At 42.2% G+C, this 23,983-nt stretch overlaps 1 protein-coding gene across 2 annotated transcripts in view; it reads left to right on the forward strand.

The window, feature by feature from the left end:
- The window catches only part of LOC119737845, a 52,973-nt gene extending 36,819 nt beyond the window's left edge, over positions 1-16,154 (forward strand). For both annotated transcript variants that reach the window (XM_038212470.1, XM_038212471.1), the window contains exons 3-8: positions 795-875; positions 9,546-10,597; positions 11,241-11,352; positions 13,519-13,581; positions 14,543-14,676; positions 15,745-16,154. In XM_038212470.1, the coding sequence (XP_038068398.1) occupies positions 795-875; positions 9,546-10,597; positions 11,241-11,352; positions 13,519-13,581; positions 14,543-14,676; positions 15,745-15,847 (1,545 nt within the window). In that variant the 3' untranslated portion in view covers positions 15,848-16,154. The remainder of the gene's footprint in view (positions 1-794; positions 876-9,545; positions 10,598-11,240; positions 11,353-13,518; positions 13,582-14,542; positions 14,677-15,744) is intronic.
- The last annotated feature ends 7,829 nt before the right edge of the window (positions 16,155-23,983 follow it).

The raw sequence follows: 23,983 nt of genomic DNA on the forward strand, positions 1-23,983 counted from the left end.
ATTCAAAACAATTCAAAACATGATTCAGCAACTTTTGTTTTTCTCGGAATATACAGCTGAAGCTGAGCTGAAACTTCATTAGGTTAGTTGTTCAGTATCCTTCATTAGATTTTGAACACTGTTGTTGCTTCAACCGAACAAAATGCACAAATTACAAATGATGGACTATATCTTTAAACTTTGACTGTCACCGGTTCCTGAGATCCTGAATCGACAAATGTGGCGGGTGAAGTTGACAAGGGGGTGTTCTTCCACCAGGACAATGCCTCAGTCCACACGTCCACAGTGGCCATGGCTGCCATCCAGCAATGTGGATTCCAACTGGTCGAACACCCACCCTATTCTCCTGATTTGGCACCCTCTGACTACTACCTCTTCCCGAAGATGAAGAGCACCCCCTTGTCAGCTTCCCCTGCCTCAATTTTTTGATTCAGGATCTCAGGAACCGGTGACTGTCAATGTTTAATTATCTGTAACAGAAAAACAAGAAAAGGTAACAACTTCAACCTTTCTGTGTAAACCATTCAACAAGTTGAACTGCACACTGTATCAGTTAAAACTTCAAAACCTTTGGCCATGAACTTATCAATCACCCCTCTGAGATGCAAAATAGGATACACATTACAGGCTCTTCTTACATTATGAACATTCAAGTAAATTTGAGCTTCAACTTTCTTCCAAGAAAGTACATTGTAGCGCACCTTTATAATTACTGCCTTTTGTTGGTAGACATGTATTCTAACTATAAATTCCCATTCTTGTTTTGTTTTTGCATGCTGCATGTATTCTTGAAGCATGAAGACAGAAATCTCAAGGAGCCAGCTAAGGAACTGCTTGATATTTTCAATGATGAAGATGACAATGGGGAAGGAATTGTAAGTAAAGATAAATCTGTCTCTCATACAAGTAGACATTTATAGCGTAGTACATCTAGTAAAAGACAAAATTGAACACTCCAGAGAAGTGGACCACACCAAATTTGGAGGTATTAAACTTGCATCTGGGGTGCGTTCCACAAATGCCAAAAATGCTAACGTTTGCCAACGTTGTCAACATTGGAGCACGTGGGACTGTTTACCACCACCATTTGGGAACATTAGCAACAAAGGCGAACGGTCTTCCTGAGTTGTTTGTTGTTTTCCAATATTGCCAACACTCGCACAGTGAAGGTGTTAATCATGTAGAGGCTGATATTATCCATTTTTTGTGGTCCCAGTAACTTTATATATTACTGGCAACATTTTACTTACAATCACAACTAATATTTTGTGGATTTTTACAAGCTGCCATATCCAAACAGTGACACTTGTTTGATCGACATACATGTACAGGGTGCTTCCATTTTGACAACAGTTTTCCTGTGACATAAACATTCCAGTCACACAAATGTGTTCGTGTTCTAGGCCCTGCAAATGCGCCAACGCATTTGCAGGGCCTAGAACGCGAACACATTTGTGTGACTGGAACGCATCCCTGCTGTCACACAGTGTGGTGATTTTTTTACAGATTCTGTACAATGTATGTCTTTTGTTTGAGCTGCAACGTTCCAAATGCTCACCACAGTTGTTCGTGATACCATACCAACTCTTCACAAACAAGCAAATAACACTTGACCGTGTGTAATTTGCACATTCTTTGGGAATCTGACACCAGTGTTGTAGGTCTCGAGACCGGTCTCGGTCTCGAGACCGGTCTCGAGACCACTTTTTGCTGGTCTCGGTCTCGGTCTCGGTCTCGGAAGCTGTGGTCTCGGTCTTGGTCTCGGTCTCGGTCCCCTTTGGTCTCGATATTTTGGCTGGTCTCGGGTCGAGATCGGCAATATGTAGCTTTTACAGCTTGATCGATTACTTTGTGTTCACTTCGTTCAGTACCGTTGTTATTTAAACATTTGCTAGCCCGTAGATCAAGCTTGTTATATATATCGCGGTCGGTTTGGACTCGACTGCACGTTGGAAAGTCCCCAAAGTACAATACATGTAAAACTGCAGCAGTACCAGTCACTGAACGATTTGGAACAAGTTCGGCATTTATCTGTTGAGTCGGCCACATAAAGCAAAGTATAAACTTGTAACAATTTATGCAATAAGGGTCAACCATTTTCGGGGATTGTGTAGTTTAGCCCACCCCTGTGGGCGTAATCACTTGCATTTTGTTTTCTGATAATAAATGAGGTGCTTCAAATTAGTTATATTTTCGACCCCACACAATGTTCTTTAATTTGGGACAGTATTTTGAAGAAAAAGTAATTTTTTCTACCTGATTTTCCAGCTTTGAACTCACACACTCTTACCAGTTACCACTCACTGTTGCCATGAGAGTGTATGATGAGACCCCATTTTCTGGCTGCTCATTTTAAAGTACCCCATTATTCCTCAAAAATTAAAAATCCCGTTCAGAAAAAAATTAAAGATCCATATCTGGCACATTCTGGCTACCACCTCGCAACCTGTGGGTCTACATGTACAAGTCCACATTCTATGACAAAAATTTAAAAATTAATTCAACATTTTCTAGCTCCCATTTTTTAAAATCAAGTATACAAGTCTTGTTAGAAGTTAAGTCCTAAATTTATTTTAGGAAAAAAAGGGCAATGTAAACTTAAAATTACATCTTTAAATATCCGTTAGAAGTCATAGCTGAAACCAAGGGGTGACTGTGGAGTTTAGGATCCGAGTTCCTATAACAGATGAAACATCTACCTTTAACTTTTTACTTTTGTCGCGATTGGGTGCAGACAACATGTCAAAGCCCATATTTCTTAAGTGTAACTACTTTTTGCTCAAGTAAGGTGTCATGTATCAATTTGTCAACATTGCCACTGGTCAAAATATTGGTCTATTCTTTGTGAATAGAAAGGTTACATTTTTCAACTATAATAACGTGTCTTGTTTTTTTTATTTCGACTATTGTTATTTATTATCAGCGGTCTCGGTCTCGGTCTCGGTCTCGGACCATATTGGTCTCGGTCTCGGTCCGCCTTGAAGGGGCTGGTCTCGGTCTCGGTCTCGGTCTCGAATCTTCAGGTCTCGGTCTTGGTCTCGGTCTCGGACTATCCGGTCTCGACTACAACACTGTCTGACACATGGATTGATTAAATTTAACTCGACTTGAGAATTAGGGCTGTGTATCTGACCCAGGCACCTGAGAACCTGACTGCTGATATCAGTAACTGGTTCCAGATTATGGGATCCGGTACCCGTAACCAACTTCACAAATTACTTAGTAACTCCTCAGCCAATGAAAAAGAGTGGTTTTGAATGCCAATTGTGGGGAAACCAGGTTACATGAAAAACCAAAAACAGATTTCTTGTTGATGTGCATTTTAAAGCAAGACATATGACGCTCATGAAAGTTGAAGTATACACCCTAAAGCTAAAAAGCCCTTCAGACACCGCCAATATTCACATTGTTAAGGACTAGAGTTGCTGACAATTGGCATATTGCGGTAGAATCGCGCCAACGCAGCTTATGAAGTATTGTCCAATGACATGATATACAAATGGACGCGGAACGCGCAAAATCTAAGACAAACAAACTTAACGTTCAAAATTCCACAGGGTTGTCTAAGGGGCGTGGCTAACTCGCAAACGGCGATAGGTCAATAGAGGGAATTTACCAGGTTGCGTTTTTTTGGTCGTCTTCAGTTTTGATAAGAGTGTCTGTTAATGCACACCACCACTTGAGATACATGTATTTTTCCAAATATTGCCATCTTTTTTATGACTTTTATAATGGAGCAAATGTGACAACACAAAACACATGTACATGTACAACATGGTTAATTTGGGGAAAGCAGTCGACTTGAAGTCAAGTCGTTAGACAGCTGTGTTTGTCCGCTGGTGCCACCGATATGAACCAGCGCTGCACCATTATGTTAAAACTATACCTGCCGTTCAACATTCCGCAATCCGAATTGGAATCAAAGCACACGCATATTGGGGCCGAGGTTGCACTGAACCTACCCGTATGTTATTATACCGCACGCTATACGTAACCCCTGGATGGTACTGTGTGTATTATATAGTACAGTGTCAATGCCAGTGCCGATGATTCGGTAAGATACGCGGCGGCGCAGGCAGACTAAACCCGGCCAATTACTAGCTTGGTTTCAAGTCTAGGAAAGCAGTATTCTCTCAATTTGGGTTGACTACTTCCCTATGCAAAGTGCACATAACACCTCAGTACCAGCATTTTTGCAGTATTTTGCCTGAAAACATGTTGTATACCTGGAGTGCTTTACTTCAGTTTGTAAAGTCTTATACCATCAAGTTATAATACCAGCAAACATACATTACACATCAACACTTCAAACTGTTAACAGAACCTGAATTGTATAGGTTTTTAGTCACGTGTGAATCAAACATACCCTCACTTCTGCCGTTTGAATTGTACATGTGTAATGCATGATTTTGTTTCGGTGGGGTTTCGGGCGAAATGCCAGCAACTTTCCGATGAAATGTTAATGAGCAACGGGAAGCCGCATTAAGACCGTACTGGTTGGTGCCATGTCCAACTCGAGTCACTTAGGACATGAACTTTGAAATTCGGAAGTCAGCTTGGATGATTAAATGGCTATATCGGAGCGGTCTATTTTTGAACATTCCTCTCCATGGAATTGAAAGTTTTCTGTATTTCTGTCCAAATTTCATTAAGATGTTTCTGTTTGTTTTCTTTGGCAAAGGACTGACAGAGACAATGCTCTTTAGGTTTTTGAATGTTTCTTTATGCATAATATGGATTTTAGCTTTTGAAATTAAAGAGATAATTTGATGTTTTCTTGGGATTGGAGGATGCCTCTTGGTTGTCTGTGCATGGTTGTCTGTTTGAGCGTTTTTTGAGCCGGGTGAAAAAAAATTGCACCTAGGTGAGGCAGTAATGCTTCGTGTCATTTAGCACTGTTATAGTCAAGTCCATCACAAGTCTTGTCGGGAGAAAAATCACAATTCCTTTGAATCCTTTCACGAGAGCTGTCTCAAGTAATGGTAGATGAACAACAACAATGGGATGCTCTGTCTTAGTTAATTTGAATAAGTTGTTGGCTTGACTTGGGATTTGATGATTTCTGATGGGCTTGTGAGGACTTGTAAGGTCTTGACTACAACACTGTCATACATGTAAGTTTCATTATGAAAACAGTCTACCGAACTGCCGCTCGTTTTACTTTCATAGTAATTTATCAATATCTTGCTCTGTTTTCACTCTTTGTAAACTTCCATGTCCAATAATGACAAATAATCTGGTGAGAGCTCATGAAAACCTATTTCACAAAGTGTCCCAGGAGGGATTCAAACCAGGTTCCAACCAACCTGCAAATCGGATGTTAATTTTAAAAGTCCATCGTTTAACTATCTCTGAAAGGATTCAAACACATTTTTAGAAAGTTGAGTGATCATGTGGAGACTATTGAAAACACAATCCATAAGGTGTCTCAGGGAGGATTCAAATTTGATACAGGTAGCAAAACAAAACGATTAGACAGAATTCGAAAAAAAAGTATAACAAGTCTGTCCCAAGCCAACATGGCCCATCAGGCCGGCGTTTATCTCCGGTTTCAGTGGCATGAGACGACTGAGAATATTTCTATTCCCCCTGGATGGGATGCCAGTCCATGACAGGTTACTCCCCAGCTAATGCCGGTACCCATATACTCCTGGTACGAGAGAGGCAAGTGGGGATGAAGATGCTTGCCCAAGGACACAACGTATGGCCAGCGGCTGGATTTGAACCCCTGACCCTCTGATCATGAGTCACGAACCCTAACTGCTTGGGCACACTGATCCCCACAGAATTGGAAAAAGAAAACCCAATTTTGTTAAGCATTCCTGTAATAATAATACATTGTAAAAATAATTTTAAAAAATTGGGAGGGGGGGGGGAGTAATCATCCTTACTCGAAGCTGAAAACCTAACTTGTGAAGGACGCGGCTACAGCATGGTTGAACTGAAGGCATGTAAACATGGTAAATGTGCCTTACATGTAGGCAGCCACCATGCGACCCATATGTCTGACCACAGAGCACAGCCAGAGACCAAAAAAATTGATATTTGTGGAGAAAGGAAAACCGAAGAGCTCAGAGAACAACCCACGTGGCTCAGGAGAGAATCAACGAACGAATCTACTCGCGTATGGTCCAAGCCAGGAATCGAACCTGGGCCACAGTGGTGAGAGGCGAGCTCTTTATGCAATAACCACCCATGCCACCCATCCTGTAGTACTTACAACCTCGTCCTGTCCACCATATTGGTGCTTGCATGCATAACCTTTAATAATCCTTGAACTGACATTCCTTTTTTGACAGGCACATTTGATTAAGTGAAAAGGAAAAAAGTCTATTTTGCCAATCACAAAATCATACGAGAGCTTATTTGGTCTTCTGAGCTTAACATGTCCATAAATGGGAGCTGCTTTTGTTGAGGGTAGTGAAAGTGAGAAATAAAGGCATGAAAGAAAACAAAGTTGCGGAACATGTGTAGGTGAACGTAGTTTTGGAAGCACATTGCCAAATGTCTTTTCATAAACACAAACTTGTGTTTTACAGACTACAGAAATAGCTTTGTATGACAAGTGCGACTAGTCGACTATAGTCATTACAGGTAACTATTTTTCAAATTTTTTTTTTTTAATAGCATTGGTACCTTGACTAGTTGTAATGCTACAACTAATTGTTGTGCCTTTACTACATGTAGTCATTGCACAGCAACTAGTTCTTGGGACCAGTTGGATGGGACATTGACGATGAAGGTTTGTTGGAAAAACAAAGCAAATGTTGTTTCCTTTGGAATTTATGAAATGATCATTTCAATGGGCATTTCAACAATCAAAAATACTCTGTAAAACCTAGAATAAAACTTCACCGTCAAGAAAGTGGATGAGTGCAACACTGTCCAAAATGCTTTCTTAGCATAGACAGACCCAGCTGTATCGATGTAGCGCTTCATTGATTGTTGATATTTCCTAATAACAACGCTAGTTGTGACTTTTTATCACACAACTACCTGACTAGTGAATTTTACTAGCAACACAGCACAATATATACATGTACAGAAATGTGGAGTGTGATATACACTGGTACAGGAAACTTCCTGTTGACGTCATCAGTATCTCAGCTAGGCTTTCACTCAGAGCGAGCACCGCCTTTTCTTCTCGCAAACGCAATCAATCCGGGGGATTGTTGTCCAATTACAACACAACTTGCCATTTTGTCTTTTGGTGAATTAAACCCTTAGAAAGATAATTGGGTGTTATGCCTGGCCTCCAGGATTTCAATAGAGTGAAACTTTGTAAGTCAAGAAAGTTTGTAGAAGAAGGGTTGTAAGTGGAGGAAATGAGTCAGGCAGTGAGCTAATGACGCGACTGTGGCCGTGGTGCTTGGTGTCAATCTAAACCTGCTGTGTTCCCTCCCAAGTCCCTGTCTGTCTGCTTGTCTCTTGGTCAGTTTCGGCGACCTCAACTCTTCGTCAGGGGGCTCTGTGTCACCGGCGTGCGACTGGCTGACTCATGTATAGAAGGGACTGCTGTAGGATATACTCCTTCGCTCGATCGGCAACGAGTTAATATAGTTATTCTTCAGGGAGTCCAGAACATTTCAATCCTTGGTGAATATGGCCTGCACCTTAAAGGGAAGTTTATAGCATGGACACTGCGTACTGGCCTGGTCTAGCAGCTACATTGTTGGCATCGTTTGCTGTGTAATGTTTGTGTCCCTTTGCTGTACGTTTTACTGTGATTGGGTGATTATTAGGAGGAGTGTGCCGGTGTCGGTGAGGGCAGTGTTGTTTGTTGAGAGGAACATCATAAAGTGCTCCCCATAGGAATTTAGCAGATATCTTGAATGATTGTCTGCCAGTCAACCAGGAGAAAACTTTATTGGAATAGACGTTGATCACTCCGGTCAAACAGACCCACAGGTCAGTGGAATATTTTATTCAAGTGTTTCTGTCACTCAGGTTTTATTCATTAACAAGTGCTTCTTTTGCACTCTGGTATGGGACACAGTGCAGGTGTCCTTCAGCAAGACAGTTTACACACTTCTTCACACCTTTGGGTATCACTCTTGACTAGGTTTGCAGGTAAGCATGGTTCTCTAGCAACCATATAACTTCAGGGCCAAGTTCGGGCAAGGACCATTAGTTGACTAGTGGTTGATTTGTGACGTACCTTACGCCTGCGCACTAATAGCAACGTGCGAACATCTCTCATCAAACGCTCAGTCAAAATGTCATCGCAAAACTTATGGATCCTGGCTCCCTGCTATACATTATGAATGCGTGCGGTTATTGGTTACTAGCGATGCAACCAGCCCCAGTACGTTGGTTCCAAATAGTTGACTAGCGTAGTCAACCATCGTCGACTAGACAGAGTTCGGGCAAATAAAAAAACAAAGAAAGCAAACTATGGATGTTATGGTGACCTCAAAAAACATCCACCGAAGTTTAAGGAACAAAGACCGAAAGCAGCTGGCCACTATCATAGCCCCCTGGCTAATTGGTTCTGGTTACTTCACTGCACAAACACACCCTCAGTGGTGAAAAAAAAAGAAATCATATTACTCTTTGAATTCACTGTTTTCATCAAACACCTGGTACCCATGCAAAAACCATACAGGTTTTTGTCACATTGGGATTAAACCTAAATAGCAATCTTAGCGCAATACATGTGCAAACAAGAATTCATAAAAAGTGTGTCCCACGCATGGAAAGTTTGTGCGCTTCGTTAAGTGCCATAATCATGCATGGATTCAGTATGTTTGCAAGCCCTGTTACCGTATGTTATTCATTTGTGCCATAAAAGTGAAAATTGCACTCAGTGAAGTATCATCATGCTTGTTTTTTGTTAGCATGTGTTGCTTGCACTGAAAAAGGGTCCCTATTAAATACAAATAGACTAGCAGTGAGGTCACTAGTGCATGTCTATGCATCCCAAGGGACTTGTGAGTGACCAGAAGAGGGTCCTATTTGAGGCACGAGTGTGTCTTTGCTGTAACTCATGAGGTGAACACTCCTCTTAAGACCAACCCGACCAACCATATGGGCCACTCGGGTTGGGACACACCATTTTGGAGAGTTTGCCCTGGGGGATTAAGACTCTTAACCGCACTTATCCTATAATTGGTTCCATAAAGGAGCTAAGGTCACTCTGCCTGAGAGATTTCAAGCATGTTATTTCGTTGCTAAATTCAATCCAGAAGTATTATCATGATGATGTACCTGAAATGTTGACTTGTTTTATATGGTGAACTGTGAAAATCAGTGAATAAATGGCCGAGAATGATCTTTTACTGCTATGCTATAGCATAAACCACAATCACCAGAAAGTATTGTTCCAGAAAGCAGTGTGGCCAACAGGTGGTATCATTTAACCACAAGTCATTATCTCGCTGGGACTGTCCAGCAGGGAGGGGAGTTTTGTTTACTTAAGGGCTTCCCAGGGGCTCCCAACAGAGGTCCAAAATGGTGTGTGAAGCTAGCCACTTTCTTAAGAGGGCCGTGTTCGTCATGTTTAGTTTTCATTATGGGTTTTGGTTTCTTTTTGTTACTTTTTACAGCAGTTCCTGGATATGGGTAACCAGGCAAGTCAGGGCCCGAATGGGAGCAGTTCCCCCGATGGAAAGGCATCACAGAGACGAGCAACAAGCAGTGGTGTGCCCAGCCGCTCCAGAGGCAAGGCACATCGGTCTGCTCAGAGCGCTATCAACCCAGTCCCTCCGATCCCTCCCCATGGTCACAACGCCAACGTCGACTTCCAATCCCACGCTCCGCCAGGGTCGCCTGCAAATCCAATCAAAGCCACCCCTATCACGGCTACTGATGTGGATAAGGCAGCCCGAGGAGCGGAGTTTGTGGACTTTATTTATGACTACGCCACTAAGGATGACGACCAGGAGGCACCGGAGAGAACCACGCGCAGCAACACGGGGACCAACATGAGCAACGGCCCGCCCAAGCCTGCCGACCGTAAGCAAGGCAGGGAACGGGCAAGGGCCCACACCCATGGCCACGGTCCCAGGAAACTCAAAACAGCCGCTGCTGCCACCAACAAAGCAGGCAACACCAAGAGCCAGGTGGTGGTTGACTACATGGATGCCACCGTCAATGCCCAGGATCTACTGTCGCCTTCCTCGCTGTCCACCTCTCTGACATCAGTACCTAACCTCTCAGTGAACAACGGCACCGAAGTGGACGAGTCTTCGTTGGTACCAAAGCCAGGCAGGGAGCGTGCCCGGGCGCAGTCGCATGGCCACCGCAAGAAACTGCCCAAGAAGGCCCCCGAACCCCCAGCCAAGAAAGAAACCACACAGTCGGTCCCCGAGATTGTCCATGCAGTGGCCGCGGAAAATGGCCACAACATCTATCAGAGTCCCCGGCCCCGGCCCCGGGCCAACGTATTCGGAGCCGGAGCCACGTCAAACAAGTCCGCAGATATCCTGGTAAAGGAGAACGGCGAGGCCAAGACAGAGAATGAGATCTACACTAGCCAGCCCATGCCAGAAAACGTGGAGGAATTGACAACTGAGGTTACCAGACTAAGAAGCAGCAACAGACATCTGAGGCAAGAACTAGCCGATGCCAAGAAGGCTGTGGAAAAAGATGCCAAAAAGTAAAGCAAATCCAAACAGTTTTACTGAATTTGTTGAGCTTTATACACCTGTTTCAGACTGGTATTCCAGAGTCGCGTGAACCGATGTTGTGAAGATTTGAATTGAGTGAATGAAAAGTTAGAAATTTGGACAGAAGCAGCTACATGTAGGCAAAAAATGATTGACTGTTGCATTCATTGGGAATGACTCCAAAAGCTATTAAATCAAAATTTAGTGCCCAATATTTGTCTGTCTGGAACCATATTCTATATTTGGGTCAACTTGAGTTGCTCCAAATAGAATTTCATCCAGTGCAATTCGGAATGCTGGTCTGAAACAGATGTCAGATGGTCATTTTGCACTTGTAAATGACATAGATATCTTTTGATTTTCTAAAATATTCTTTAAAATCTGGCACACCTTTTTTTTTCAAAACAATCAATACAAGGATTTTTTTTTAACTCAGCAGCAATAAATTATAGTAGAGTGCCAGTTCTGTAGTGAAAAAAAAAATTGCATATCCTTATTTGAGATTATCTTCTGAAGTTCTGAGCTTGCGTATTGTGCAGCTTCACTGGCCATTTTGGGGGTAGTTCTTGATTTTTATTTTTAATTACAAGATTACTTGACTGGTGTGTTGCCTGTCACTGGTTTTTGATCTAGGATTGAGGGGATGGAGGTGGAGATGCGAAGGTTGCGAGACCGAGAGGCCGAAGATGCCAAGACCTTGGAGACGATGGTGCATCACGTGGAGGCCAACCTCACCAGAACCACGGTGAGCTTATCTCAAAGTCTAAACTCTGTACAGCAACTCTGTGCCCGGTGCTCATGCATGTGACTCTGTGCATGGACAGTGTAGATGGTGTTTTGCGACCACTTTCGAAAGTCCCAGTGGGAAGGACACACCACATGCGCGTACTGGTTCGCACGCGTTTGGCACAAGTACACACGACTGATTTTATCCTGAATGTGCACAAGCTAGAGCATCTTCGTGTGAGTGTCAGACGTCAATGGCAATACATTCAAGTGTCCCTCCTAGTGGTCTCCACCAACTCTCCCTTAGGGGGTACTTGTGCAGTGAGTCCATTAACACTGCATTCACAGGGTTCCACCTTATCAGTAGTCCGCTCACCAAATGCAGGTAAAAGCAGCGGCAGACTAGTCAAAACCATTCCCCAAGTAGTCCGCCTGGCAAGTCAAAATTATTGTAAAGTAACATTGTTGTTTATGACATTCTGGTGCAAATATTGAAGACTAGTGAAAAGGCCCGCAGACTAGATAAGAGTCGGTTTCGCTAGTCCACTGAGCTGGCTGAAAAAAGTTAAGGGCGAACCCTGCATTAATACCCCTGCATTTGGTTACAAAGAGTGAATTGGGAGGGATGCATTGCTGCAGTTTGCCAGGCACGGACATGAAGGTGATGACGGTTTGTGCACATTAAGCTTAAAATTATAATTGATCACTGAAATTGCTTGGGACTGGATTTGAACCTGCGGCCTCAGGAACACTAACTCTAGCTCTACTAACTGTGCTCTCCAACCCTATATTGGTGGTTCCTGGCTTTGTCAATGTCTTTGTTCAAGCGGCGCTAGTGCTATATCCCAGGTTTGCACAATTACGTATGTTGCTAGCGTTGTGACTTTGAGCGTGATCCCTGACTACATGGCATATGTACAGGTGTATGGTTTCTGACTAGCTTCCCTTGAACAAAGACATTGGCAAAACTGGGGCACTGCCAGCTTAGGGCTGGATGGTTCAGTTGGTGAAGTGCCTGTATGGCATTCCGGAGGTTAGAGGTTCAAACCCCGCTCCAGTCAACTTCTTTGTATTGTGCGTACTTTGCACCATACGCACGCATTCAGTGTGTTCCCTCCGTTCTGCTCTCATCGGTGGTTATGCAGGACATGTTCATGTACAATCTGCTGTCCATGCACAGTATCCATACGGGTCATGAGCACTCTGCATCATGTGCAGGTGAATCTGTGCTTGCCAGCGGCGTAGCCAGGGTTCTCATCATAGGGGTGCCGAGTTGGGGGGGGGGGGGGGCCAGGATGTTACCGAAGTCTTAAATAGCGCAATTATAGCTACAACAATTAGGTACTCAAGGCGCTGGAAAGTATGTCTATTATTAGAGACAGGTAAATGAAGTACATGAGAAATATAAGAACCATTACATGTATGTAGCACCTGATAATGGTTTATAAGGTGCTGCGGCGCATTAAGAAGACACTGCCAGAAACATCGGGGCAAACCCCTTCTCTTAGCGATAAGTGTTACTGGGTTCTTTAACGTGCATTACACAACACACGGGACCTAAGGCTTTACGTCCCATCCGAAGGACGAAGCAATAATGGTAAAGTGCCTTGCTCAAGAGCACAAGCACCATGTTCCCACGGTCAGGATTAGAACCCATGTACCACGAACACCGTAACCATTGGACCACAGCACCCCATGTGGGGGGGGGGGGGGAATATGTTACAGTGGGGGGGGGGGGGGCAATATCTGTTAAACCTGTTAACCATTGTCACTTATAGGACTAACAAATTTCCAGTGGGGGTCGACTGGGGGGCGATGATTTTTTTTTATGGCAAATCCCCCCCCCCCCCCCACACTTGGCAATGCCGCTGGGGCCTGCATGCATTGTGTCCTTCTAGACAGGTAGCGCCATCTATTCCTGTCCATAATTATTCAAAAGTTTCAACAATTTCAATTCTAGCGGTCACATTAACTTTTTGAATACAGCTACGTTCACACCCATCACCATAATTTAAGGACGCTAGCACTGGCGGTCAATTGTTTGGACAAACATGGCAAATAGTCGGTAAATGCTCGAGGTCCAAGCAAATGATTTCACATCCTCTGCGATTTTTTAATGTTGTAATGCATCAATGTAACTTTTTCATCATTTTTATGACAGTGGTCTTTTTTTTTTCTGATGCAGGAGAGAGCTGTCACAGCAGAAACCACCATCACCAAATTGAAAGGAGAAATCAAAACACTTAAGGTATAGTAATTAGGGTCTTTCTTTTGTTACAACGGCATATCAAAGTTGTGTTGTAAGCCTGTCCCTTTCTTGGTTCACAAATATCCTGAACAACATGCATCAAGGCGATCTATGTAACCCGTCACCATAACATGAGCATAAAGTCAGACTTTGTAAGAATTGACTTGCTTTTATTCCTTGATTCTGCAAAACAAGAGCTTTATAAAGGTATCTACATTTAAGTTCTGTCACCGAAATAAAGGCCGCCAACCAGATTGAACTTCAAAAAGTAACTTTCTTTAGAAAATGCCATGGCATTTAAAAATTCTGCTGTTATAATGAACTGTCAAGTAATTAACTGAAAGTAGGTTTTAAACAAATTTGACAGAGCAAAAAATATGGGCAAAGGTAGAACGGGACTTACAGATTGAGGTTCACCTGAAAACAAAAAATATCGACCATCCCTTAAAATTGTGACTTTACAAAAATGTTGACCCTACCTTACTGCGAACTAGCAGTTTCCGTCTTTATTCTCATTTTATGGTGACAGGTTACATAGGTGTAGTAGGAGCCTACGTTCTAAGGTACGCAGCATGTGATTGGACACACATCCTGACATAGGTTTGCAAAAACTCTGTAGTGTAATATTATTCGCCAAACAAAATTAGAAGCCATTTTCATGGTGGTGCCACGCCTGCGCGCACGCCACACATGTTCTTTAAAGACAAGGCGCGCACATTTTGGTAACCCTATTGGTCGAAGGAGCAGGGAGTGCGTCCCTTACGCAACTCGCGCGAGCCTAGTGCCACCACAAAAAAAATGGCTGTCGTTGAATTAGTCTATAGACCCTCAAGATGAAGCTGAGTGAACTAGTTTGTCAACTTCCAGTACCGAGGCGAGCTAAAAATTGACTACCCACCCTCAAACCATGTTATATTAGTTTACTTTGTCAAACTTCTTTTGGTTGTTACTTGTGGCGTAGGGCGAGATCACTGCCCTGTCCACGAAGAACAAGAAACTGGAAGAAGGGACGGAACTGCAAGAGCTGAAGGAGAAATCCCATGCAGCTTCTGTCAAGCTAGCCACAGCCGCCAAAGAAGCAGATGCGTCCATCAAGTAAGTTGTGAGATGCATGTGGGTTACACTTTGATTGGGCTTGTGTAATGCCACCTTGCTAATTAACAAAACTGTTGTGTAGTCCATCGCTAGTCCAGATCAGTCACAAGTGGAATGCTGGGCCTTGTGGTCTGGAGCATTGAATTCGTGGTCTGCGGGTAATTCTGCAGGTTGTGGGTTCGATTCCAGCGTGGGGTTACGGTGCGTATGCCCTTGGGCAAGCACTTTATCAGTCATTGCTTCTCTCCACCCAGGAGTAAATGGGTACTTGTGAGGGCAAGGATGGTTATTGTGGTCGATATTTGCTGCATTGGTCTGAAATGGCAGCATCGAGCTGTATACTCCCCAGGGAGCTGAGATTGTCTTTGGAATGTGTCATTGGCCCATTGAGCAGGGTAATAATGATGTAGCGCCTTGAGCACCAATACTGGTGAATACATGCGCTTTATAAATACACCTGAGGCCTAAGGTAATAGATGCTAGGCAATAATAGGCAGGGATGCTATTGCTGGCTATAGCTCGAATTCCGTCTTTGTAATGTTTTGGAGAAAAAACTCCCGTATTCCATCCAATTTAGGAACTTTAAATTCCACGTAGTATTTTTGGCCCTGACTCACTAGTTTCATAACATTAGTAAGCGACTGAAGGGGGAGGTGGTTGCGAACCCCCCCCCCCCCAACCCCCTCTAGATCCGATACTGGTATTCATGCTTTTTAGGGAAACCAACTTTGTTTTAAATGGGCGTGTTGCCATGAATTCACCATGCCAAAAGGGTGACATGTACTCTTAGAATTTTTGTAATGAGAGACATGCACTCTTAGATGAGTAATTATTGTAAAGTGGCTTTCCCATGGACACAAGTTCCAATATCTCAAGGGAGGAGCTGAAGTGAAATCCTATGAGTTAAAATTGATGGACCTCAATGAAATCCTGCAATGCTCTGATATTATAAGGGAGGTAGGAATAAGATTTACGTAGAGTAGCATTTTGACTCAGAAATTCTGGCTTTATGCTTGTCTCTTATTTTAGTCTTTTTGGGTTTTTTTTTCTCTCTCTCTTTTCTTCTAGGCAAATGGCGACCGGAGTAGAAGCCTTAAAGCTCCTGGCTGAGACACTTGCCTGCATTGACCGCATCTCGGAAGTGCCCAAATCATTCGGCACTGCCTTATGAGGTCTAGCACAGCCATTCAAAAGTATTAGCAAACGTTCTAAAGATTACGCAAAATAGCACAAAGTAGGTATATATTAATATAAAGCTAACAGTAATTATTGTATTGTATTGTAATTTAAAGCCATTTACACTGAAAAGAAGTATTTTTCCAAATAATATTTTTGAAATTGTTTCTTTGTATTTTAGGGATATAATTATCAACATTTTTGTATTAACCCTTCTGCTTTCTGAACAATCTGAACAGTCAAAAAATCACAGACGGTCAAAAATCAATCCTCTTCCCCTGCCGTGCCTTTTACACAGGCTAGTCACCAACAGTCCGATCATATTTCTGGCAAGCACTGTGACTAGTCAAATTCAGTCAGCAGACAAAAGCAGACAAGTGGTAAGCACAGCTGGCTTATCAATCACCTACAGTCAAAGCATAGCTGTTTCAAGTTACATAAACAGTCACAGCCAGTAAAGCCTGCTTTATGTAGGCTGGGAACTCTTAACTGTTGAAAACAGTCGCTTGACTGAAAGGACAACTTGGCACAGAATGTATATTTGCATAGGAGGGTTAACAAATGGAACATGTCAAAAAGAGTGGAGTAATGTTAGAATCTCAATTATTTTCTGTAACAATGACGATTTCAAATGCGAAATCTATGAAACCCAGCAGCATTTTTGCTATAGTTCCCCCTTTTTTTCTTGCGTCTTTTGAAAGTGAATCTGTGATGGAAACTGGACATCGTGCACATTAAGCGCGTAAAGGTATTGCTCATGCACAGCTAATTATTTTGTAATGAAATGTAAAAAGGTCACAAAATGTTTATGTTTTTCTCATTGGTCACTTTATTACTGAAATCCTTTGTTACATTGGATGTTGAGTTTACATCATGTATGTATTGAACCACTTACATATATATATATATATCTATTTCAATTTTAATTTTGTTTATTCTTTCAGGAATATTATAAATATTTCATTGAATTTTATTTTACTCTCAGGTATTATTTTAGTTGAATGTGCAAAAAGTGCAGGCATTAAAGGGTAGCAATTCCTGCTTAAAAGGTAATGGACGCCAATTGCAGACCGTAAAAAATAAAGTTGTCAAAATATCATGGAATATTCTACTTGGTTGCAAGTACGTCATAGGATAAAGCATCCTGTGTAGTACGGCAGATAGGTGATGGGATTGTGTCTTTGAGGATACAAGCATGGCATTTGGCACACAGTCTGTCTTAAGAAAGATATTTGGCTATCCGCTCCGTTCACAAATACCCCCTCACCGGCAAAGAAAGTACAGTTGGGGGTGACCGACCGACGCCATCTTGCCTGACTGTGATATTGCCGCGACGCGCGGCTGTACCACTGCATGTAGTACAAATCCCCTTGTGTACGTGCGGCACTCACAAGGAACGGTGCGCGTCAACCAGCTACATGTCCGGCCTATGGGACGTCGTTGTTCACGCACGGAGCCCATAGGGCCATCTCAGATTTGTCCTTTCAGAAAAAGCTGTAGGTAGAATAACAAGCAATTTTCACAATTTTCAAAATGGTTGCCATTGCTTGTTATTCTACCGATATTTTTTTCAAAGGACAAATCTGCGATTGCCCTACAGCCAAATATCTTTCTTAAGACATACTCTGACTGCGTGCCAAATGCCATGGTTGTATCATCAAAGGCACAAGTCCCCCAAATATTTCCCCTATCTGCCCCACTAGTGAAATCATTTCGCCTGGTATCCTGTCATCTTCGAGAAGAGGAATTGCCATCTTTTCCTCACAATGGTAAGGACCAACCACCGCTCTTTCAATGGAAACCAATGGTTTGCGTAAACAAATTTTAAAAAAATGCATTTGTCCAGTTATCTAAAACAAAGGATACCTACTGAGCTGAACTTTGGACAGGTTAGTGTTTTTTAAAAAGCTGCTTCAAATTTATTGTATTGTTCCCAAATCGGCAAAACACATGTTTTGCCAATGGCGTCCATAACCTGTAAAGTGAAACACTAATTATGCAATCTTTTTCAATTGGGCCTGATACTTATAATAATTACGGGGAATGGTACCTCAGGGGACATTCCCATAGGGTTGTGCACAAAAATGTTCCAAGTTTAATTACCCCTAACCCCAATTTCCTTTATCCTACCCCCGCGAATTCTGGTAATTTACATTTTGGACCATGAGCAATCGATCTAGCCTATGAGCAATTGATCTAGCCTTTTGCGATGGTAAAACTTTGCCTTCTTAACATGAGTTGTGTCTCCTTAATGTCCGGTGTTTCAGGTATAACATATGACGAAAAATGTCGCCTTAAAAGTACATTAACAGGAATAATGAACATAATCTTTCAAATCAAACACTCTTTTATAAAACCAATTTATGAATAATCATTTATTTTTTTTGGTATTAGGGACCAACTTTAGAAGTGACATATGTCATGACTACTTCGTCCCAAGTGCAGGGGTTCTGCCTTTGGGGAACAGTCATGTAGTGTTTGATGGGCCGTGGTTTTCCGTTCTTTGTTATCGATGTCATCTTCTTATGGACTCTGGCACGAACAGTACGCGCCAGGCGTGCAACTTTTCCTAAGATCCACGGATTTCCTCGTCTTCTCGTGAATGCCATTACTAATAGAAAAACACTGTACAAAGTGTTTTCAAGTTACAGAGTTTTAAACACAACCGCCGTTTTAAGGTTGTGTCCACGGATCACAAAAAGTTCAGTGTTCTTTCAGCAAAACGAAAACAAATCACATAAGGATGTGTGTGAATTGTTTTCGTTTTGCTGAAAGAACGCACACCTTTTTTGTGATCCGTGGACAGAACTTTAAAACGGTGGTCGTGTTTCAAACTCCGTAACTTTAAAAGTACATGAGTGATTTGAATGATTCTTGTACTAAAAGAAAGCTTTTGAATTGGGCTTATCATATCCTAAATTTTGAAAGTGCTACATGCAGAACTTCACTAAAACAATGGTCCCAACATTTGGGTTTCGGTTTTTTTACTCACCCTATATAGTGCATGACGTAAAGATAGTGTGAAAATAAAAGCGGGTGCATACATATGTACCCCAACCCTAACGCTAACCATCTAACCCTAACCCCCAACCCTAAGGATTTTGGGGGAACATCGGTATTGGAAACTTCGGTTAGACCCAGTGAAAAGCTGCACTGTTGGGATTCTACTGATTTTTGTTGTACATGGATTCACGTTACCCAAATGCCTTTGCATGTCTGAACTGAAAAACCTAAGACTTGTTTTTAATTTAGATTTTTTGAAAAAAGGTGCAATCTGTACATATGTTTCATTTTTTGACATGAACTACATTGTTTAAATTAATGGATAAGTCCAATGCATTAATGTTATGACGAACGCAACCGAATAAGCGACTTTCTAAAAAAAAAAAAAATTAGGAAAAAAAGTATTTTTAATGTTACAGTTCTTTCCGTCTTGAAATTACGACTCTTTCATTTTACCCTTGATGAGATACCTGTAAATAAATCAAACAACTGCTTGAGGAAACTTGGACTGATCACTGTCTTTGATGTCGATAATTTTGATAACAATTCCATTTCTTCCTGTTTTCATTTATAAGTTATTTATAAATACCTAAGACAATTTACGCATTCCTATTGGTCGAGAGCCCGTCACGTGGCCGGTCTTAAACGGATGATAAAGACATGGTTGGTTGGTCTTAAACACTTTTCCAGTGTCGCATGAAATTTGGACTCCATGAAATCCGGTGCCTTTTAACGTTTCATTGGTTGAACGTTCACATTCCTCACGCATGCATGCGCAATTCTACCAGTAAATCAGTATTTCATGGTCCGAAATTCACACTACACCAGCCCAGCTGCGTTTTGCGCGACATCGCGCAGTACGCGCGACGCGCACGCCAATGTCCTTATAAGGTAACGAGTTGTGGGGGGTCATTCCATATTATAGTCAGAGGGGTGTTTCGTAAAACATGAAGTAAAATTGTTGAACAAAATGGTTGGCAACGTCTAGTTACCCCTCAGCCGAGAGGCTCGAGGGGTATTGTCATCGCCTAGGGCGTCCGTCCGTCCGGATGTAGGTCCGTCCGTCCGTCCGTCCGTCCGGGTAGCTTGGTTTCCGGATGATAACTTGAGTTTAAAATGTCGTTTGGGGTTGTAACTTCGGTAGGGGGTTGCCCTTGGGAGTAGGCAAGTTGGGATTGGTTTTGAGGTCAAAAGGTCAAAGGTCAAGGTCACCGTGGTGAGTTAAAGGTAAATGGTTTCCGGATGATAACTTGAGTTAGAAATGATATTTTGGTGTCTAACTTTGGTAGAGGGTTGCCCTTGGGAGTAGGCAAGTTGGGATTGGTTTTGGGGTCAAAAGGTCAAAGGTCAAGGTCACCATGGTGAGTTAAAGGTAAATGGTTTCCGGATGATAACTTGAGTTAGAAATGAGATTTTGGTGTCTAACTTTGGTAGAGGGTTACCCTTGGGAGTAGGCAAGTTGGGATTGGTTTTGAGGTCAAAAGGTCAAAGGTCAAGGTCACCGTGGTGAGTTAAAGGTAAATGGTTTCCTGATGATAACTTGAGTTAGAAATGAGATTTTGGTGTCTAACTTTGGTAGAGGGTTGCCCTTGGTGTTAGGCAAGTTGGGATTGGTTTTGGGGTCAAAAGGTCAAAGGTCAAGGTCACCATGGTGAGTTAAAGATAAATGGTTACAGGATGATAATTGAGTTAGAAATGAGATTTTGGGGTCTAACTTTTGTAGAGGGTTACTCTTGGGAGTAGGCAAGTTGGGATTGGTTTTGGGGTCACAAGGTCAAAGGTCAAGGTCAACATGGTGAATTCAAGGTAAATGGTTTCCGGATGATAACTTGAGTTAGAAATAAGATTTTTATGTCTAACTTTGGTAGGGTGTTGCCCTTGGGAGTAGGCAAGTTGGGATTGGTTTTGGGGTCAAAAGGTCAAAGGTCAAGGTCACCGTGGTGAGTTAAATGTTAATGGTTCCCGGATGATAACCTGACTCTGGCTGAGGGGTTTCAACAGCAACGCTGTTATTTTTTTTAACTTGTTTTGATTTTTGGACCGAAAAGATTTGGGGGGTTTTGACCGAAAAGGTATTTATGATGGGAATAAATATGTGTTCGGTAGGTATTATAATTAAACACTCTGTTTAAGACCGGTGGGAGTCTGGATGGGTGATAATTACCCTCGGCTTCGCCTCGGGTGATTATCACCCATCCAGACTCCCACCGGTCTTAAACAGAGTGTTATAATACCTCCCGAACACACATTTATTCCCTTATTAATTTTTGTCTCGCCTGAACTTTGTTCAGGAAAGAGACTATGCACTCACTGTGTCTGTCCGTATGTACTATGTAGTATGTATGTATAGTTATGTATGTCTGTGGTATTTTGGTTAAAGTTTCGTAAAATTGGTCTCATTTCAAAAGTTGAAGTCCCATTGGAACCAAACTCAGGTCATAGATGCAACATGGCACCCTTCATAATACTGATGTCAAAGGTCACATACCAAGGTCAAAGGTCATCTGAAATCAGGCTGTAAAATAGGCTGAACATGTAAAATTGGTCTCATTTCAAAAGTTGAAGTCCAATTGGAACCAAACTTGGGTCATAGATGCAACATGGCAACCTTCAAATGATAATGATGTCAAAGGTCACACACCAAGGTCAAAGGTCACTCTTTACAGATAATCGCGGAAGCAGGCGGGATGGTTCGAGAACCATCTTGTTATGTGTAGTTTTCCGGATCGGTATGAAGAAAAAAAATGACAAACAAACATAGGCTATTGCTGGCATCCGCCAAACATAGGCTATTGCTGGCATCCGCTAAAAAAAAAATCTTCCCAAATTTTGGACACTATAAATATTACACCATCTCATCAAATATTAGGAAAGTTATTCAGCATTTTTTTTTCATTAGAAAAAAAAACTATTTTAAGTTTCTAGTTGGAACGCAAGTGAATCGTAGTCTATGTAATAGACCATGGCGAAGAGCCATGGTCTATGATATCTGAACAGATTCGCTGAATTATGCAAGACAACCGCCTCTTGACCTCTAGATTTTGACTAATCAGCGGGCGCTTTCTATATCGGGTCTTCGGTCATTCACCCGTTGTCGCGTCATAGACATTGATGCAACAAAGAAAATAGACACAGCAAACAAAGGCTGTGGTCACGCGCTCTGTATTATGTTACGCGATTCGCGCCAAGCCTGGGTTGTATAGATGTATGCCCGGACGTTGTTGTATTACAAAACACTGTATTCGAGTTGACTAATCAAACATTTAGTCCTGATTTGGGAATGAAATGACGTCACGATTTAGTAAAGTCGACTCCGATTGGCTGAGCTATGAGGCGCGGGATCGCATAAATCTGCATGCTTAGATATATCAGACGTTAGACAGGAGACTGGGCTCCGTGGATAACGGGTGATATGATATACTCAAAGTGAATCCGTGAAACTGGTAAATTTACGATCTTAAAATATAAACCAGGTCGCAGGCTCAATCTCCGCTCCCGTCGGTTTCTTTGTTCAACTTTAAAAGTACAACTTTATTTAGACACGATTATAAAGAAAAATATTTCAATATTTTACGGGGAGTGGCCAGAGGTAAATTAGATACGAACCTGTATCCTTTACCACAATTAACTGACTTCAACCACTGCATGCTCGAAATACATTGTAAAGTCGTCTTCAGTCACCTGACCTATAATTTCGATCACGTGCTATTTCAGGAATGCGTATTACAGTAAGTGACCACATAATTGCAGGAAAAAAATAGCAGCAATTTCGGCCTGTATTCCATTGGTCCCAAAGTTTTGACTCATTTTGACAAGGCCTATATATTTCTTCCTCGGTACCGTGTCAGTTTCTCATTACAAGATTCTTTTATGTAATTTCAATTAACCCTTCCAAGGAAGGATATTTAAGTCATTTTTTTTTGGAAGGCCGCCTTCTTTATTTAAAGCCAGTGTACTATTCAATAAAAAACTCAGTCTTCCGTTTAGAGACTAGGTCACCCTGAAACTACCCGTCAATGTACAAACAGCCACAAAATATGCTGGTTACTGTGACGTGTAGGCTGAAACGAAGAACTGCACGCCAAGTCCAGCACCGTACTAGTCTTCATTTCATATGTTGCACTTTAGAGTATTAGTCCATGGGATGGGACCCCAAAATTCACCAATTGATCCGAGGCGGCAAATTCTAGTTGCTATTTTTGATAGCTATACATCTCTAGTTTTTATATTTTGATATGATAGCCTTTCTCATTGTGGTAACTTATTATTGGTTATCCCCCCCCCCCCCCCCCCTGAATGTCCATACCCCTTTGAACGTTAACCCTATGGGTATCAGGGAGCGGGACCACGACCCCCCCCCCCCCTCAATGAAACTTATAAGTAATTGGTATGAAATTCGGTGATCTCTATTAACTTTAATATGGCAAAAACAAAATCCGTAGGATGCCAACGATGCCAGTTCAGTTATAATTTGCCTTTTTTAGTTAAACCATATTATGCTAATTTTTGGATGGAACCCAGGCCTATCATGTTCTTAATAGAGACTAAAATTCATGGCCACCCATGCATGCTGAGAATCCAATATGGCCAAGTGAGAGGAGTGGCGGCCCCGTATCCCATCCAGAGACGCTTCTCTTATAGATTGACTTGAATACAATCATGTGAAATATCACATTCAAGTACTCGGTCACAATACTGTTGTATATCCGAAGAACACTTCTCAAACACTGGCATCTTATTTTAAGCAACCCAACATTGAGGGACGTTTTCCCCAAAACCCCATAAGAAAGCCGACAACACCAAGAAGAAATCAATGAGGGGTAAACATCATCCCACTGATCAGAACTCGGACAACACACTCGATATGCTTGTTTCACTCCTAGATGAACAGCTCCCATCCAACGGAGGTTGTAAACCAAACTATTATCATAATGATTTAAGAGAAAGGGTTTATTTTCCCACCCGTGAGTTCCAAGTAAACTCACAACCTAATACCAATTAATGCAGCAGGCCGCTGATGAGTCCACAGAATGGACGAAAATGCATTCCCGCTATTTCCCTAAGGTGTAAACCCGCCCAGCCAACCCATAAGCTCAGGCAAATTGGCACAAATTGGCACAGACCCAAT

Source organism: Patiria miniata, unplaced genomic scaffold (assembly GCF_015706575.1).
Source record: "Patiria miniata isolate m_02_andy unplaced genomic scaffold, ASM1570657v1 HiC_scaffold_3, whole genome shotgun sequence".
Lineage (NCBI taxonomy): Eukaryota > Metazoa > Echinodermata > Asteroidea > Valvatida > Asterinidae > Patiria > Patiria miniata.